The sequence below is a fragment of the Trichechus manatus genome, unplaced genomic scaffold (genome assembly GCF_000243295.1).
Source record: "Trichechus manatus latirostris isolate Lorelei unplaced genomic scaffold, TriManLat1.0 scaffold00080, whole genome shotgun sequence".
In the NCBI taxonomy this organism is placed as follows: Eukaryota; Metazoa; Chordata; class Mammalia; order Sirenia; family Trichechidae; genus Trichechus; species Trichechus manatus.
The window spans coordinates 2,760,760-2,781,174 of record NW_004444016.1 but is presented as its reverse complement, the minus strand read 5'-3'; the positions used below and the strand labels follow the sequence as shown (position 1 = coordinate 2,781,174).

The following is a 20,415-nucleotide window of genomic DNA, read 5'->3' as shown; positions in this document are numbered from 1 at the left end:
TAGAGTTTGTTTTATGTATTTTGGAGCCCTGTCGTTGGGTGCATAAATATTTATTATAGTTAAGTCCTCCTGGTGTGCTGACCCTTTAACCATTATATAGTGTCCCTCCTTATCTTTTGCGGTGGATTTTACTTTAAAGTCTATTTTGTCAGAGATTAATATTGCCACTCCTGCTCTTTTTTGAGTGTTGTTTACTTAATATATTTTTTTCCATCCTTTGAGTTTTAGTTTGTTTGTGTCTTTAATTCTGAGGTGTGTCTCTTGTTGGCAGCATATAGACGGATCATGTTTTTTTAATCCAATCTGCCACTCTCTGTCTCTTTAATTGTGCATTTAGTTCATTTATATTCGTGTAATTATTGATAGGTATGAGTTCAGTGGTGTCATTTTGATGTCTTTTTTGGTATGTTGTTGACAGTTTCTTTGTTCTACTTAGTTTTCTGTGCTGAGTCGTTTTTCTTTATGTATTTTCTTTTCATCTTCTTCACTGTTTTTGATTTTGTATCTGCTGAGTCTTTATATTTTCCTTGTTTTTTATTTTGACGTGTAGGATTGTTAGTTTCCTTTGTGGTTACCTTAATATTTACCCCTATTTTTCTAAGTTTATACCAGTCTTTTATTTCTTTATATTGCCTTGACATCCTCTGCATACGAAAAATCTATGTCTACATTCTTTAGTCCCTCTTTTTTGTTTTAATGTTGTCATCTTTTACAAATTGACATCTCAGTTTCCCTATTTGTAGTGGTTAAGATTTTGGCTGCTAACCAAAATGTCAGCAGTTTGAATCCACCAGGCGCTCCCTGGAAACCCTATTGGGCAGTTCTACAGGATCACTATGAGTCGGAATTGACTAGACAGCAACGAGTTATGTTGAAGGTTGTATACTGTTTGATCCTCATCAGTAAGTGTTTCCACCTCTTAATTTTCAGCAAGCAAAGTTGTATCATCTGCATATCACAGTTTGTTAATGAGTCTTCCTCTAATCCTGATGACCCATTCTTTTTCATATAGTCCAGGTTCTTGGATTATTTGTGCAACATAGAGATGGAGTAAGTATGGTGAAAGGACACAACCCTAACACACACCTTTCCTCGTTTTAAACCATGCAGTGTACCCTTGTTCTATTAAACTACAGACTCTAAAGCTCTAATAGTCAGGAGCTAATAGGTAATTACAGGTTCCTCGTGAACACAATTAAGTGTTATAGATTTCCTATTCTTCTCAAAGTTATCCATAATTTGCTGTGGCCCACACAGTTGAATGCTTTTGCATAGTCAATAAAACACAGGTAAACATCTTTCTGGTATTCTCTGCGTTCAGCCAAGATTCATCTGACATCAGCAATGATATCCCTCATTCCACAGCTTGAATTTCTGGCAGTTCCCTGTTGATGTACTGCTGCAACTGTTTTTGAATTATCTTCATCAAAACTTTACTTGTGTGTGATATTAATGACATTGTTTGATAATGTCCACATTCTGTTGGATCACCTGTCTTTGGAATGGGCACAAATATGGATCTCTTCCAGTTGGTTGGCCAGGTAGCTCTCTTCCAGATGTCTTGGCATAGATGAGTGAGTGCTTCCCATGTTGCATCCACTTGTTGAAACATCTCAGTTGGTATTCCATCAATCCCTGGAGCTTTATTTTTAGCCAATGCCTTCAGCGCAGTTCGGGCTTCTTCCATCAATATTATCGGTTCTTGATCATATGCTGTGTCCTGAAATGGTGAGAAAAACATTATCACAAGCATATTTGTAGGTATTCGTAGTGTAGGTCCACTTTAATCATTTGAAAGTTCAGTTATTGGGTACAGCTTGGTTTTTGTATTCATTCTTGTACTAGTAGTTTATTTCATAATGAATAATAATGGGTTTGGGAATTTTTTAGGAAAAAAAAAGTAGCTGTCATAACTAAAATGTAAGTGCCAAAAGCTGTTCTAAGCCATTTACACTGACAGCAACCCTATGAGGTGGGTGGTATTATTATTCCGTTTTGCAGATGAGAAAACTGAGGCACAGAAAGGTACAAGTTCACATAGCCAGAAGCAGCAGAGCCTGAATTCTAATCTACCAAACTTCCATGTACTCACTCCCATAATTGGCAATTATTCATATTTTTCTTTGTTTTCCTTTTTTATTATTGTGATTAAATGAAGTTTACATTTCAAGTTAGTCTCCTATACAAAATTTTTTTTTTTTACATACATTGTTATGAGACCCCAACGGCTCACCCTATTCTGCGACAGCACACTCCTCCCCTCCGCCCCTGATTCTCCATGAACATTCAACCAGCTTCTAACTCTCTCTGCCTTTCCATCTCACCTCTGGACAGAAGCTGCCCCTTTGGTCTCTTGTATCTACTTGACTAAGAGGCACATTCTTCACAAGTATCACTTTATGTCCCACAGTCCAGTCCAATCCCTGTCTGAAGAGTTGGCTTCGGAAATTCTTTCAGTTCAGGGCTGATAGAGTCCAGGGGCCATGCTTTCCGGGGTGCCTCCAGTCTCAGTCAGACCATTAAGTCTGGTCTTCTTACTAGAATTTGAGTTCTGCACCCCATCCTTTTACTGCTCCGTCAGGGACCCTCTGTTGTGTTCCCTTTCATGGCGGTCATTGGTGGTAGCCAGGCACCATCTAGCTCTTCTGGTCTCAGGCTGATGAAGTCTCTGGTTTACGTGGCCCATTCTGTCTCTTGGGCTAATACTTTCCTCGTGTCTTTGGTGTTCTTTGTTCTCGTTTACTCCAAGTGGTTGGACCAGTTGATGCATCTTAGATGGCCATATTTTTCTTATTTGCTTCAAGTGCTTTTGTAATATACAAAAGAAATAAACCATTACAAACAAAGCTGCAGTGCGTGTTATATCTCCATGCCCCGTCCCATAATAGGTAACCACTACCATGAATGTAGGAGCCCCTGGTGGTACACATGGTGAATGTGCTTGGCTGCTAACTGAAAGGTTGCAGTTCGAGTCCACCCAGAGGCACCTTGGAAGAAAAGCATGGCAATCTACTGAAAAATCAGCTATTGAAAACCCTATGGAGCACTTTTCTACTCTAACACACACAGGGTCACCATGAGTTGCAGTCAACTGGATGGCAACTGGTTTTATCATGAATGTTCCTTTTTTTAAAATGCCTTTACATGTACATCTTTTATCTTTGGACAATAAACAGTGTTACTTGTCACATTTCAAACATTTACGTAAATAGTAATATACTCCACACCCTTTATACAACTTGCTTTCCCTCTCACCATTATGACTATGAGATCTGTCTATGTCAGTATGTACTGATCTCTCAAACTGGGCTGCCCACTGCCGAAGCCACTGGCCACATTTGGTTAGTGTACGCTTGAGATGTGGCGAGTCGGAATCGAGATGTGCTGTCAGTGTAAAATACACACGGGATTTCAAAGACAGTATGAATTGTCTTTGAAACTGGAGTTAATAGTGAAGAATTAAAAGACTTACAATAAATCCAATACAAGAAACAAAGTAACTTCTAGAAAAGGGGAGGAATAAAGTACGATGAAAAAAAAAAAAAAAAAAGACAACCATGAAAAGAAGGGGATTTTCAAAAAAAAAGGATTTTCAGAAGGGGTTACAGTTATAGTCGAGGCTTTTTGGGAGCAGTTGGTAGAAAAAAAAAAACTTGGCTACAAATAGTTTGAATAAAAATTACTTAGTAAAACATTGGAAGGAATGTGGTGTCTGAACATTAATGAGCCATTTTATTAAAAGTGGGGTTTACAAAGCTAAGAAGTTTCCTGAATACAATCAAACACTTCGAGGGACAGAGTAGCAGGGGCGGGGGTCTTGGGACCATGCTTTCAGGGGACACCTACGTCAGTTGGCGTAACAAAGTTTATTAAGAAAATGTTCTGCTTCCTACTTCGGTGAGTGGCGTTTGGGGTGTTAAAAGCTTGCAAGCAGCCATCTAAGATGCATCAATTGGTCCCAACCACCTGGAGTAAAGGAGAACGAAGAACACCAAAGACACAAGGAAAGCATTAGCCCAAGAGACAGAAAGGGCCACATAAACTTGAGACTTCATCAGCCTGAGACCAGAAGAACTAGATAGTGCCTGGCTACTACCAAGGACTTCCCTGACAAGGAACACAACAGAGAATCCCTGATGGAGCAGGAGAAAGGTGGGGTGCAGAACTCAAATTCTAGTAAAAAGACCAGACTTAATGGTCTGACTGAGACTGGAGGAACCCTGGAAAGCATGGCCCCTGGATTCTCTATCAGCCCAGAACTAAAACAATTTCTGAGGCCAACTCTTCAGACAAAGATTGGACTGGACTGTGGGACATAAAATGATACTAGTGAAGAGTGTGCTTCTTAGCTCAAGTAGATACATGAGACTAAATGGGCAGGTTTCTCCGGAGGTGAGATGAGAAGGCAGAGAGGGTTAGGAGCTGGTTGAAGGGACATGGAAAATCAGGGGTGGAAAGGAGGAGTGTGCTGTCACAGTATGGGGGGAGCAATTAGGGTCACATAACAATGTATGTATAAATTTTTGTATAAGGGACTAACTTGAAGTGTAAACTATCACTTAAACTACAATAAACAACAACAAAAAAAGTAGGGTTTAAGTAGATAGCATATAGTTGGGGTCTTAATTTTTTACACAATCTGACAATCTTTACCTTTTAATTGGAGTGTTTAAACCTATTGTTGCATTTAATGTGGTTATTAATATGCTTGGGTTTAAATGTACCATTTTGCTTGTTATTTTCTATTTTATCTTCTGATCTTTTTTTTTCCCTGCTCTTTTCTGCCTTCTTTTATATCAGTCAGATACTCTTTATGATTGCATTTTATCTTCTATCTTGGCTTATTAGCTATACCTCTGTTTTATTTTTAGTTTTGTTCTAAAGTTTACAATATACATCTTTAACTTATCATAATTTAATATTAAATATACCACTTCACTTATAATTTAAGAAACTCACAACTATATACTTCCTCTTCATCTCTCATATACTAGGGTATTGTTGTCATACGTTTTACTTCTATGTATGTTATAAACCCCACAATATATTATTATTGTTAAATAAGTATATATTATTAAAGAGATTATAAAAAGAGAAAAATAAGGCAACCAAAATCACAGAAAAGAAACAAGTTTACAAGGCTGATAACCTGCATGAGGCACAACCTCAACGACCCTGAGACCAGATCTAAATGTTGCCTGGCTACCACCACTGATTGCTCTGACTGGGGCATAATAGCTGATCCTGGTTAGAACAGGAGAAAAACGCAGAACAAAACTCAAATTCTTAAAAATAGCCAGACTAACTGGACCACCTGAGACCAGAGGACTCCCTGAGACTATCGCCCTGAGACACTCTTTAAATCCTGAACCAAAACTATCCTGAGATCACCTTTTAAAAGAAAAGCAGAGTGACACACAAAATACAGAATATTACCCAATAGATTGGTGCTCTACTAAAAAAAAATCTGTATGAGTCCAGAAGATCAACATTTAATACAAAGAAAAGATGTGAAGACAAGGAGGCAGGAAAACTAGAGTACTGGAAATTGAACAACCAGAATACAGCTAATGAGAATGTTGACACCACGTGAAAAGTGTAACTAATGTCATTGATCAATTTGTGTGCAAATTGTCAAAGGGGAACCTAACTTGCTGCATGAACTTTCACTGAAAACACAATTGTGGTGCAATGGATTGCTTTTGTGTGGTTTCTTGCCACGGTCTGGGAAATCCCACCCAAGTGATTGAGTAAACCAAAAAAAAAAAAAAGAAAAAACCCATAGCCGACGATTCCAACTCATAGCGACCCTATAGTGATTGGGTGGGACTGTGCAAATAAGGTAATTATGGCCCACCAAAGGGATTGCTCAGTTTTGCCATTCCATTAGGCTTAAAATGAGCCATTCCAGAGGCGAGAAGGAGAGGATCTTACCATCACCAAGGAAGATGGGCCAAGAGCCCTCGGACTCAGGATACCTGCGCTGAGAAGCTCCTGGAACCAGGAGACCAAGAAAGAGAGAGCTGTAACACTGAAGACGGTGAGAAGCAGTGGCAGAGAAACTGCTGCAAGAGAGAAAGGCGAGAGATGGCACAGTCGACTTCCCAATCCACGGAACAAGAAAGCCGAGTACCTTCAGGCAGGAGGCTTGCTAGAAGAGTAGGGTGCTTCTGGGCATTTGGTGGAGCTGGGTTTGCCGACCCATGGAGCTAGAGCTGAGCACCTTTGGTGGAGTGAGATACCTCCAGGCACTTACCGGCAGAGCTAAAAGAGCTTTGTAACACTTGCCTGAGCAGGGCAGAGGCCGAGGGGCCAGAGATAGGCGTGCCTGCGGACACCACTGAGAAGAGGCTGTCCTGATTGACGAACTGTATCCTGAGCTTTCCTGAACTTGAATTGTAACCTGTTACTTCTCTAATAAATCCCATAATTGTGAATATTGTCTGTGAGTTCTGTGTGGCTGCTGCAATGAATTATTGAACCCAGTAGAGAAGTAGAGTGCCGTGGGAAGGACGGTTGGTGTAAGAATTGGTAAAGATGGCAAAGAGAGGAGGCATGTCTGACCTCTGTCTCACAGGACCAGCCTTGGGCTATTGAGCATGATTCTCCTTCACCCTCGTGAAGTTAGAGGAGGTCAGATGCCGCCCCCATGCTATTTTTACAATAATAAAATGTTATTTTAAAAAAGAGAAAAATATATTTTATACTTATGCACATATTGACTGTTTTCAGTGTTCTGCATTCCACTGTATGGATTCAAACTTCTACCTAGAATCATTTTCCTTCTACCTGAAGACGTTTATGTCGTTTGGTCACTTTTCTATAGGATTTCTTTTATTATTATAGTGATATACACACAAAAATACATACAGGAAAATGAACTGTTTTAGACAAAACATTTACATGTAGGCAGTAAAATACCTTGTTCACAATTTTTGATATTCATTACATGTTGAAATTATAATGTTTTGATTGTGGGTTGAGTAAAATATATTATTAACATTAACTTTACCCATTTCTTTTTATTTTTTTAAATGTGGCTAAGAGAAAATTGAAAATGATATTTCTATTAGAGAGTGCTGATCTAGATCGTTCTAGATCATTCTTCTTAATTGCTACCAGTTGAGGTTTTTTTAGTTCATGACAGAGGAAGCCCTACATCTAAATAATAAGAAGGATTAATGTTTGCTGTGTAAAGATACTTCCCTACGTGCGTTACCTGTAATAACTCACTCAATCCTTCCATGAGGTTGCATGGCTGTGCTAAGTCAGGTTAAACAATTGTCCGAAGCCATTCAGCTTCAGAAGGAGGGCTGGGATGGAAAGCCAGCAGGTTGGTTCTGAAGCCTGAACTCACAACTCCTATCTGACTGGACAAAGCCCTTTAAAAAACTACTTTGGAAAGTGATTCCCGTATAGCTTAACTCTGTGGAGTTTATAACAATATATACTCCTTACATATCAATGAAGCATCAGCCTTTTTTTTTTTTTTTTTGTACATATATTGTTTTATGACAATGGTTAACACCCCACGACATGTCAACACTGCCCCTTCTCAAACTTGGGTTCCCTATTACCAGCTTTCCTGTCCCCTCCTGCCTTCTAGTCCTTGTCCCTGGACTGTTGTGCCCCATTAGTCTCGTTTTGTTTTATGGGGCTGTCTAATCTTTGAGCGTCAGCCTCTTTTGACTCTTTACAAGGCGGTTATAAACAGACACACATTTATTGCGGCAACTGAAGCTTTAATGAAACCAGCACAGGCAGTATTTATCTGACATCCACTTACATCATTATGAAGTCAGCTTTACTCTTTGCCACTAATTATATTAACTATTTTTAGGACAAATTGTCAATGTGCCATACTTGTTCATGCTTAATACGTTTTCAAATCGTTTTCTTTAGCCATATATATTTATATGTGAAGTGTTTAAAAAAAAGAGAGGCATCCTTATTATTCTGCCAACGACAAAGACAGGGTTCGTAATGAAGTTATAAAACACACCAGGAGAGGAAAGATGACACGCAATCGCCATGGGGATATTATTGGTGAATAGCAGATTGCTTTTTGAATTCTGAATAAGAACTTAACTTTAACATTTTGAATCATAAAGTTTCAGAATTGGAAGGGACCTGATGTCTCTTATATGTAGGCTTGGTGCCAGGCAAGCTGTGTGTCTGACCCTGGGGCCAAGGTCTTAACCCGTGTAAGCCTCAGTTTCCTCCTCTATAAAATGGGAATGCTAACATCTACCTTCTAGAACTCTTCTGTGGATTAAATGAGATAATGATTGTAATTCTTTTTCTTGTACCTACTTTTATCCCATGGTAGCTGTGGTTATTATTATTATTACTACCATTATACCATCATTATTTCCCCTAGATGACTGCAAAGGTGTACACTCTCTTCCAGCACATCTGGTCTTATCCCAACAGGCCTTTCTCCTCCCTTCTCCACCAGGACTCTTGAACTATTCACTTAGGTGAGAAGGCCCATGGTTAGAAGGAAGAAAGCCCTGCAGGCCTCTCTCCCTCCCCTTCCCCTCCAGCACCCCCTACAACACCCACTTCCCACTCTGCAGTCTTGCTGCCCAAGGATTTGCCTCCACTTGCCTGCTCCCTATGCATCTGAACTATCAGCTACTGCTCATCTGGCTGCCTGAAGGTGGACTTCCTTGCCTCTCTTTACTACCCATGATGGTAGACTGAGAAAGGATGCCAATCGAGTGCTTTCCTAGCCCATGTCTTTCTTCTTCCACTGGCTGCTAAGCCTAAGATGGGCATCCCCCTTGCCCAGACATTTATTGTACAGTCCCCTGGTCATATCTATTTGAGGAGCATAACCACAAACCACCAGAAGAAGTCTTCTTCATTGTCCTAGGATCCCGGGGGGGGCCTCATGCAAATAAGACCTAACTTCTGCGGTCAGCCACATATCTGAAGCTAGAAAGCAGTCTAAGCTTTGGAGGCGAGGAAACTGCGACCTAGAGGCTTAAGGAACTGGCCTAAAGGTATGGAGAGTATCTGAAATTCTACGTCTATGATATATATTATTATTCCTGGCATGAATCCCTGTCTAGGTCCCTGGGTGGCGCAAACAGATTTGTGCTGGATTATTAATCTATATGTTGGCGGTTCAAACCCACCTAACAGCCCTGCAGAAGAAAGGCCTGGTGATCTACTTCCATAAAGACTACAGCCAAGAAACCCTATGGAGCAGTTCTACTGTGTAACACATGGGGTCTCTGTGAGCTGGAATCTACTCCATGGCAACAGGTTTAGGTTTGTTTTGTTTGGCTGGGGCCGGGGCAGGTGGGTGTAATCCTCTTCTAAAGGAGTCCTGGTGGCAGAATGGTTAATTGCTCAGCTGCTAAATGAAAGGTTGGAGGTTGAAACCCACCCAGAGGATCTGCAGGAGAAAAATGGGGCTATTTGCTTGGGTAAAGACTACAACCTAGGAAACCCTATGGGATAGTTCTACTGTCACATGGTTTGCTATGAGTCGGAATGGACCACAGGGCACCCAACAGCAACAATCCCCTTCTGCCTTTTACTGAAGTTAGGACAGCCTCCCCCCACCTCCCCACACACATTTAGCAAAGCACCTGTTATACATTAGGTGTATATTAAATGTGTGTTGAGTTGAATTATGTAGTACTTCCCTACCCAGCCATTCGGAACTTTGCAGGACCACAATCTATTCCTCTCTGTGACCTTAGGGTTTAGGGCACAGTCTTCCAAGATGAGATTCAGCCTGTTTCTCCCCTCTTGCCTCGTGTAGGAAGTGCAAGTCCTTCGTTTCTGCATTCTCAGTGCCAGTATAGCCCCGTGCCTTAGACACAGCAGTTGCTCAATACATGTTGCCTACTCTTCCCATAGTTCCATTTGTTTCTCCAGGAGACCTTCCCAGAGGACTGGGCCACGCTGGGAACCCTGGTGGCGCGGTGGTTGAGAGCTATGGCTGCTGACCAAAAAGTTGGCAGTTCAATCCACCAGCCGCTCCTTGGAAACCCTGTGGGGCAGTTCTACTCTGCCCTCTCACTGAGTCAGAATCAACTGGAGTGCAACGGGTTGGGTTTGGGCCACGCTGAGCCTTATTTATGGCAAGGTTTCCGTGTTCGTTGCGTTTGGGCTCTCTTCGTCAGATGAATAGGAATAAGAAGACTGGGTTAGTTTCCGAAATAAGTCTCCTATTTCCGAGTATTTAATAATTTAGCCATGCTGACTCACAACTAAACTCAGAGCACCCCAGACCCGCCAACAGTGTAATACCTAGCAACAGTCACCCTGCACCGCCCCAGCCCCTTTGCCCCGCCCCCCCATACGCCAGTGCGCACGCGCAGAGCTTTCTTGCTGGCGCGCGGTGGTGACGTGTGGAATTCGTGACGCTTTCGGGTGTGCTGAGCCCGCGGGGTTCAGCTGACTGACTGACCGACCCTAAACGCTATGGCATCTGCTGGTGTGGCCACCGGCCGTCAGGCGGAGGATGCGTTACCGCCGCCGACCGAGCCGTCGCTGCCAGAGACAAAGCCGCTGCCGCCTTCTCAGCCGCCGACACCAGTCGCTGCGCCTCAGCCGCAGCAGTCGCCGGCGCCGAGGCCGCAGTCACCCTCGGGCGTGAAGGAGGAGGAGAACTACTCCTTTTTACCCTTGGTTCACAACATCATCAAATGGTAAGGCCCTAAAAGAGGACCATCCACGACATTCCCTCCTGCTTCGCGTCACATCCGTGTCAGAGCTGGGAGAGGCCTAGGCGCTTTTGGGGCCGCCCCCATTTTACGGATGGTTAAACGGGGATCCAGAGGGGGAAGAGGCCTTTCCCAGGACCACGCAGAGCCTTTCCACGAGGTCAGCAAATGCCTTGAGCCCTAAGAGTTGCCAGGCCTCCTGATGGCCAGACGATATACATAAGAATGAAACCAGCTCAGAGACTAAATGCACAGGCTCTGGAGTAAAAAAAAAGTTTGCATCCCAGCCATCTTGATCAAGTTCAGCTTCTCTGACTCTGTTTTCTCACCTGTTATATGGGGATAATACTCACTTTGGTTCCCTTTTTCTATTCAGCCAACAGGTTTGGGTCCTTCTCCCTGTGTGGCACACTGCTGAGTGCTGTGGGATGTGCCAGTTAGAAGGAAAAAAGACGAATGGGAATGACACATAATTTAAGATGATGGAGAGGGAAAGGGTGATGATGGGGAACATTAAAGGAAACAAGTTCCCCGCCAGATTAGATCCAGTGGCACTAACTTCCTTTTAACATAATACCAGAGGAGGTGGTTGTCATCCTGTTGGCCAGCCTTCAAGTTAGCCTGCGTTTTCAAACCGACCTTTGTAAAGGAAAAACAACCAAAGGTCTCCCTGATCCTCATTTTTACCTGTTATTTTTATTGTTATGTTACTTAAATATGTATCTACAGGATACTAGTTGTAAACCCCTTATGCTTGTAACTCTTATTCAGCCATTAAACCAAAATAAATGCACAAAGTAGATCAAAACAAAATTACTATTCCAACAAAATTCAAGTGCACATTAATTATGACCTTTGATGATTTGCGGAAATGGAATTGCTGCTCACAACACGAAGATAAAACCAAAAAAAACCCAAACCCGTTGCTGTCGAGTCGATTTCGACTCACGGCAACCCGATATAGGACACGGTAGAACTGCCCCATAGGGTTTCCCAGGAGTCGCTAGTGGATTCCAACTGCCTACCTTTTGGTTAGCAGCTGAGCTCTTAACCACTGTGCCACCAAGGCTCCAACATGACGATACTGACCATTAATGGCCCAGATTCTTTTGAGTTTAGGCAGCCTAAATTCACTTGCTGTGGGATACATGATGTTTCCACCATTTCTCTTCAAACTATTGCAAAACCTTTGTTCCCACGTTAGACCCTGACTTCATTTGGCTTCACTTCGCATGAACAAAAGTAAGGCAGACTCTATTCTTGGCAGCAGTGAGTTTGCAAACACAAATGCAAATGCATACCTAACAATCCTGGATCAGTACTGGATTATGAAGGGCTTATCCAGGTTAACCCAGATATACTTACACTAGTTTTTAAAAAATCTGGGAAAATGAAAACACAAAGTGTACACATTCTATTAACCTGAAATGACCCGTAAATCTGCCACCCAGAAAACATTAAAAAAAAATAATAAAGTTGTGTGGATATAATGTGGAAAGTGAGCCTCTCCCTCCACCCCTCCCAGCGCTCTTCCCTGTCCACAAGTTGTGTCATCCTCCATGTTACGGACGCATCATGTATTTAAGCAGCTCCTGCTCAAGGACGCCTGCATTATTTGTGCTGTTTTGCTGTTTCTGTTAGTGCTGGGGTGAACAGCTTTGTAAATGATATCTCGATGAACTGTTGGGAGTCTCTTAGGGTAAAGTTCTAGCAATAGGAGATGTGAACTTAAAATTTTGATGACTCTGATGGAAAAATCACATTGATTGAGGGTGGGATTGCACAGCCAATTAATATAATTGCTGTCAATAAGTTGTACACCTATAAAAAGTTGAAATGGCAAAAATTTTTGATATATGTGTTTACAACAACAACAAAAGAGCAGCTGCTGAGACTGCTTATGTATAACCAAATACCTCATGGGATTTGGTTTCTTGTTTTGGAGGTTTAGGGTCGTGGTTTCAAATAGAGCCCAAACTTTTAGCCCTCCATTCAGGGATCTCTGCAGACCGTCTTCAGATTGCCTACCAGCACAGACCCTGGAAAGAGTCATTCTTATTTAGGTGTCTTTCGGGTGGGTGAAGCCCACAAGATCCTTTCCTCCAGGCTGTGTGTAGCCTAGACCCCTCCAGGAATGCCTGCCTTCCTTTCTGTACCCATGGAAATATTGCATGCTTACTTTCCACCTCCTCCAGGTGGTCAGCTCTGCTGCCTGGGAGCCCCACCTCACACTCCCAGGATACTACCTGGTCCCTGGGCTGGGACATACACACTGTATGGTGTTGAGAAAAGCTTGTCACTTTTATCCCACCAAGTTTGTTTCTCGGAGCCCTGGTGGCACAGTGGTTCAGAGCTTGGCTGCTAACCAAAAGGTTGGCAGTTCAAATCCACCAGCCTCTCCTTGGAAACCCTGTGGGGCAGTTCTGCTGTGTCGTATAGGGTTGCTATGTGTCGGAATCGACTCGACAGCAACCGGTTTGGTTTTTGGTAGTTTCTTTATCATAGTTAGTGAATGATTAAGACTACACATTTGTTATTTTTAAAGAATGAGGAAAGGGAAAAGTCTCGTTTCTATGCCTATAAAAACCTCTTGCCGCTCAACAACAACAAAAAATAAAATAGATTATATAAAGAAAGAAAAAAAAAACTTTGCTGTCAAGTTAGTTCTGACTATGATGACCACATAGGTTACAAAGTAGAACTCCTCCATAAGGCTTTCTTGGCTATAATCATTACAGAAGCAGATCGTCAGGCCTTTCAAAGTGCTGCTGGCAGGGTTTGAACCACCAGCCTTTCGGTTAGTAGTCAAGCACAAACTGCCACCCAGGGACCTTTTTTTTTTTTCTTTTTCTTTAATGTGATTATTTTTATTTTTTATTTTTTCTCCTTTAAAAATTTATACAGACATTGTTATGTGACTCTAATTGCTCTCCCCGTACTGTGACAGCACACTCCTCCTTTCCACCCCTGTTACCCCATGTCCATTCAACCAGCTCCTAACCCTCTCTGCCTTCCCATCCCAACTCCAGACAGAAGCAGCCTGTTTAGTCTCTTGTATCTGCTTGAGCTAAGAAGCACACTCCTCATGAGTATCACTTTATGTCCCACAGTCCAGCCCAATCCCTGTCTGAAGAGTTGGCCTTGGAAATTGTTTTAGTTCTGGGCTGATAGAGAACCGAGGGACCATGCTTTCCGGGGTACCTCCAGTCTCAGTCAGACCATGAAGTCTGGTCTTCTTACTAGAATTTGAGTTCTGCACCCCACCTTTCTCCTGCTCCATGCGGGACTCTGTTGTGTTCCCTGTCAGGGCGGTCATTCATGGTAGCCGGGCACTGTCCAGTTCTTCTGGTCTCAGGCTGATGAAGTCTCTGGTTTATGTGGCCCTTTCTGTCTCTTGGGCTAATGCTTTCCTTGTGTCTTTGGTATTCTTCATCCTCCTTTACTCCAGGTGGTTGGGACCAATTGATGCATCTTAGATGGCTGTTTGCAAGCTTTTAAGAACCCAGGCGCCACTGATCAAAGTAGGATGCAGAACATTTTCTTAATAAACTTTGTTATGCCAACTGACCTAGATGTCCCCTGAAAGCATGGTCCCCAGACCCCTATGCCTGCTACTCTGTCCCTCAGAGTGTTTGATTGTATTCAGGAAACTTCTTAGCTTTAGTTTAGTCCAGTTGTGCTGACTTCCCCTGTAGTGTATGCTGTCCTTTCCTTCACTTAAGATAATTCTTATCTACTATCTAGTTAGCAAATAACCCTCACCCTCCCTCCCCACCCTTGTAACCATCAAAGAATGTTTTCTTCTGTGTTTAAACCTTTTCTTGAGTTCTTATAATAGTGGTCTTATACAATATTTGTCCTTCTATGACTGACTAAATTCACTCAGCATAATGCCCTCCACATTCCTCCATATTATAAGACGTTTCACGGCTTCATCGTTGTGCTTTATCATTGCGTGGTATTCCATTGTGTGGATATACCATAATTTGTTTTTCCATTCGTCTGCTGATGGGCACCTAGGTTGTTTCCATCTTTTTGCTATTGTGAACAGTGCTGTGATGAACATGGCTATGTATATATCTATTGGTGTGACAGCTCTTATTTCTCTAGGATATATTCCAAGGAGTGGGATTGCTGGATCGTATGGTATTTCTGTTTGTAGCTTTTTAAGAAAGCACAAAATTGATTTCCAAAGTGGTTGTACCATTTTACCTTCCCACCAACAGTGTATAAGTGTTCCAGTCTCTCCACAACCTCTCCAGCGTTTATTATTTTGTGTTTTTTGGATTAAGGCTAGCCTTGTTGGGGTGAGATGATATCTCATTGTAGTTTTGATCTGCATTTCTCTAATGGCTAATGATTGTGAGCATTTCTTCATGTGTCTGTTAGCCACCTGAATATCTTCTTTGGTGAAGTCCCTGTTCATATCCTTTGCCCATTTTTCAATTGGGTTATTTGTCTTTTTGCTGTAGAGGTTTTACAGTATCTTACAGATTTTAGAGATTAGACAGATGCTGATCAGATTTGTCGTAGCCAAAAATTTTTCCCAGTCTGTAGGTTGTCTTTTGACTCTTTGGTGAAGTCTTTTGATGAGCATAAGTGTTTGATTTTTAGGAGCTCCCTATTATCTAGTCTCTTTTCTTGTGCTTTTGCATTGTTACTTGTAGTTCATATTGTGTTTATGCCATGTATTAGGGCTCCTAGCATTGCAGGGACCTTTTTTATGCTTGTAAGAAATGTTATAAATCCCAACTCTTTGAGACCTTTCTTGGTGTATATGGAAGCCACATTATGGAAGTACAGACATAATGAAGGAGGAATGAAAGAGATCTGTTGGACCAGGGAAAGTTAGATTTATACAGATATATTTTTTCCTTCAAACTCAGCAAATCTAATCTGAGTCTGGAACTGAGTGTCCCAGCCAAGGAATTCTGGGTTGCAGTTGTCACTGCCTGGCCCTATGGTTTTGACCCACCAAGCAGAAGTATTCAGTCAACATGGGTGCTTTTTAAATTTTTTAATTACATTTTTAAATTGTTTAAAATTTGGATTTTTTAGGTTGCTGGGTGGTAGTGGGCAGCCATCTTTGACATGACAGAGGTAGTTCAAGTGATGAACACACTGAGTTGTCCTTTACCCTTTAAGCTTGGGTCGACTGCTTACAGCAAGTCTGTGTTGAGGCAGGTCAGCAAGACCTCTGTCACGGGTACAGGGCATTGTTGACCTGCTTCTTCCCACACAGGCGTCAGTTTTAGTCTGAGTGGCCCTCCATGCCAGCTGAGGCTGTCTGGGTGTGTTGCAGGAAGCAGTCTCCCATTCGGCGGAGGGTCCATGAGTGACCTGGCGGGTCCACGGGGCTTGTCCACACTGGGTTTGCTGAAGCCCTTAGCCATCCACTGCTGCTTCTCCTTCAGCCAGAGCCCAGTAAAAAGAATGAGGCCCTGATAGAGAATATTTGTAGATAGTTTGGGATTATTTCTAAGCCTGCTTAAAAACCTATTCACTCTTCTGCCACTTCATTTGTGTTCATTCATGCAGTATAATTGATCAAGCACCTGCTGGGCTCCACTAGAATATAAGCTGGGGAAGGCAAGTATTCGGCCCCAGCAACTATGTAGTACAGTGTAAGAAGTGCAATGGTCGAGCATTTCGCTGGGGCTTCAGGAACAGTGGAGCATGGAGCCTGGGAAGGTAATAGGCTGCTTGGCCCTCCTCAGGGGTTGGACTCACCTAGTAGGTGTTGTCTGGAGGCTGGGGTGGGAAAACATCTGAGATTTTAGAAGGAGCGGACCTGGGCCTATGGGAAATGAGTGACAGTGGGAGGGGAGGAGGAGGTGGGCTTGGTTACTGGATGGGTGTTGGAAGCAGTGGGACGCATCAAGAATGACTGTTCTCTGCTAAACAGGCAGCTTCTGTCCGGACGTGAGATGAGAAGGCAGAGAGGGTTAGGAGCTGGTTGAATGGACATGGGAAATCACGAGTAGAAAGGAGAAGCATGCCATCACAGTATAGGGAGAGCAGTTAGGGTCACATAACTATGTATAAATTTTTGTATAAGAGACTGACTTGAAATGTAAACTTTCACTTAAACTACAACAATAAGCAAACAAACAAAAGAATGACCATTCTCTAGCACACCACAGCTGGGTTAGTGGGGTGCCACCACCTGAGACAGGCACGTGGAGGAGGCCTTCCCAGGTCTCCCCAGACTCCAGGGAAACACTGGTAACTGTTGAAACCAGGGAGCTGAAATCTAGGAAGGAGGGCTGGGCTTGGAGCAGCTCTCGGCAAGTGAGGAGGTGGGAGCAGATGGACAAATTCTGGAATATTTTGTACAGTGGTGGTTTTTCCAACTTTAAGCAGCATAACCTCTTACTGCTTCTCTTCCAGGGAGAATGTCTTTCACATGTAACCCTGTGAGCAGATAGAAGCATGGTTGTGAGCTCAGAGCCTCTTTCCCACAGGCCCATAGGTGATGGCAGGACTAGGGGAGAGAGAGACAGGTGGCTGATAAATAAGTAAAAGCTAGCGTTGCCCCCTGCCACTGGAGTGCACGTCAGTTCAGCTTCTTTAGAGAGCATTTTGGTAATAAAATTTTTGGTCAGAAGTTTTCCTTTGACCCAGAAATCCCACTTCTAAGAAATTATCTTACAAAAATGTTTGCACAAGTGCACATGTTAATTGCCATTCTGATAGCAATATGACAAATTACAAACACTCCAAATACTCATCAACAATGAGTACAAATTAGGAGGTGGGGCCAAGAAGGCAGAGTAGTCAGACGGCTTCCTATAGCCCTCTTACAACAAAGACCTGGAAAAACAAGTGATTTGATTGTATATGAATCTCTAGGAGCTTTGAACAAGGCAAAGTTGAGGAATCGGACTGAGTTGCGGGGGGAGAGGGAGACAGTTCTGAAGAAGTGAGAAGTGCCAGACCGGGACCTGGCTGGAGCCGCAGCTTTTCAGCTCCTACTGGCTCCGAAGTACACAGTGAAGCAGGCAGACAGCTCCGTGTGCACGCTCGGGAGGCAGTTTCCACATCAAGAGAGATCCGCCAGCAGAGATTCTCCTTGGACACTTCGAACCAGTGAAAAGCAGCTCCCAAGTGGCTAAAGATAAGTACGTGTGTGTGGCCTTTCGCAGGGATTTAAAAAAAAAAAACCCTTTGGGAAAAACCTGCCTCCCTTTTACCTCCTCCCTCCCCGCTCTGCACCAGTCCAGCCTTCTGAAGTCTCTGAGTCTCCTGGGCCAGAAGTAGATCCCGAAAGGCACCCTGACCCATTCTTCTAGCCTTGGAGAGGGAACAAATAAGCTACTGGCTCCCCTAAGCCAGGAACTCAGGGTTGGCACAGCTCCTTTGCTAGGCACAGGCATAAGGGGTCCGTAGACTTTGAGTGCCTTCCACCCCTGTATGGACTTGTGTGGACCCATCTCAACAACGTAAGCCCTCACTGCCACAGTACAACAGGGTAAACACCTGAAGTCTAACTTCAACTGTTTCAGCTGTGAAGTGGCAGATTTGTGACCCTTGACACAGCCCTGCCCTTTAAGCAGGCACCTTTATTGATCCGCACCAGGGGCTTGAGGACTGGTGGCTCCACCTATGCCACCTAGTCACCTGCTACAGGGGTCCAAGAATAAGTGGTACCCCCAAATCTTCACAGCCAACAGAGTAGGGTGCTCATAGTCTGGCCGCAAAACTCACCTACCTACTCGCTCTAGGGAAGAAGGACACGCTTTCCTTCCAGACACTCGGGAAGCCGTTAGCCCCCTGTCTTGTTCAGTGTGTGACCCCCTACCGCAGCCAGATACCTGTGCCTACACCAATCATCCATGCCTCTCTAAGACTGTAGGTGAGAGCCTGCACCACACACTTGGTGACCGACTGCCTGGACACCTGAGCTGAACCCATACAGGAAAATTTAATGGACTCTTGTGTGCACATACTTAGTTATGGAACTAACTACCTGGTGACAGGATGTTAGAGCTCCAAAGGCGCCAGTAATCAAACTAGCACACATGAGTAGCCTATTTGGGCATATCAAAACAAAACAAGCTAGGACACACTAAACAAATATAAAATAAAATTATAATAACTTATTGATAGCTTGGAGACAGCAGTCAATATCAAATCACATAAAGAGGCAGTCCATGATGGCTTCAGCAAGCTCCCAAAATAAAGAATAAATTCTCTGGAGGAAGAGAATTTCTTGGAATTACCAGGGGCAGAATACAAAAGATTAATATACAGAACTCTTCCAGAAATTAGGAAATTTTGCAAAATGCAGAAATAGTAGCAGAACTTAAAAAAGTTATTCAAGAACATAATGACAACTTTAATAGGCTGCAAGAATCCATAGAGAGCAATCAGAAATCCAGAAGATTAACAATAAAATTTCAGAATTAGACAACTCAGTAGAAAGTCATAGGAGCAGAATTAAGGCAGTAGAAGTCAGAATTAGTGACATTGAAGATAAAGCACTTGATGCCAACTTATTTGAGGAAAAATCAGATAAAAGAATGAAGAACCTCTGAGAATTATGTGGGACTCTATCAAGAGAAATAACCTACAAGTGATTGGAGTACCAGAACGGGGGGGATAACAGAAAATACAGAGATAATTGTTGAAGATTTGTTGGCAGAAAACTTCCCAGATATCGTGAAAGATGAGAAGTTATCTATACAAGATACTCATAGAACCCCACATAAGGTAGATCCCAAAAGAAAGTCACCAAGATATATTATAATCAAACTTAGCAAAACCAAAGATAAAGAGCATTTTAAGAGTGGCTAGGGATAAAAGAAAAGTCATCTACAAAGGAGAGTCAATTAGAATAAGCTCAGACTACTCAGCAGAAACCATGCAGGCAAGAAGGCAATGGGATGACATATATAAAGCCTTGAAGGAAACCAACTGCCAGCCAAGAATTATATATCCAGCAAAACTGTCTTTCAAATACATGGTGAAATTAGAGCATTTCCAGTTAAACAGAAGTTTAGGGAATTTGCAAAAACCAAACCAAAATACAAGAAATACTAAAGGGAGTCCTCCGGTTAGATAATCAATAGCATCAGATAACAAAGCAAGACTAGAACATATGACAGAGCAACCAGATAATGACTCAGATAAGGAAGTCGAAAATACATCAAAGCTAAAACATTGAAAATCGGGAAACAGAGATATCAATATGTAAAAAAGCACAACATTAAAACAAAAAAGAGGGACTAAAAAAATGTAGACGTAGATTTTTCATATGGAGGGGAAGTTAAGATGATACAAACAAATAAAAGACTGGTATAAACTTAGAAAAATAAAGGTAAATATTAAGGTAACCACAAAGGAATCTAACAATCCTACAAATTGAAATTAAAAAGTAGAAAAATATAAAGACTCAGCAGACACAAAATCAACAATGAAAAAGATGAAAAAAAATACATAAAGAACAACAACTCAGCACAGAAAATTAAGGGGAACAAAGAGACTGTGAACAACACACCAAAAAAGACATTAGGACGACAGCACTAAACTCATACCTATCAATAATTTGGCTGAATGTAAACAGACTTAATGCACCAATAAAGAGACAGAGTGGCAGATTGGATAAAAAAGCATGATCCGTCTATATGCTGCCTACAAGAGACACATCTTAGACTTAAAGACACAAACAGGCTAAAACTCAAAGGATGGAAAAAAGATATGTCAAGCAAACAACACTCAAAAAAGAGCA

General features: G+C 42.4%; 1 protein-coding gene across 1 annotated transcript in view; it reads left to right on the top strand.

Annotated features, from left to right (window-relative positions):
• The first annotated feature begins 10,384 nt into the window (after positions 1–10,384).
• Positions 10,385–20,415, top strand: part of MED9 (mediator complex subunit 9) — a 20,385-nt gene continuing 10,354 nt past the window's right edge. Inside the window, exon 1 of the mRNA XM_004381015.2 lies at positions 10,385–10,670. Within this exon, the coding sequence (XP_004381072.1) occupies positions 10,444–10,670 (227 nt within the window). The 5' untranslated portion in view covers positions 10,385–10,443. The remainder of the gene's footprint in view (positions 10,671–20,415) is intronic.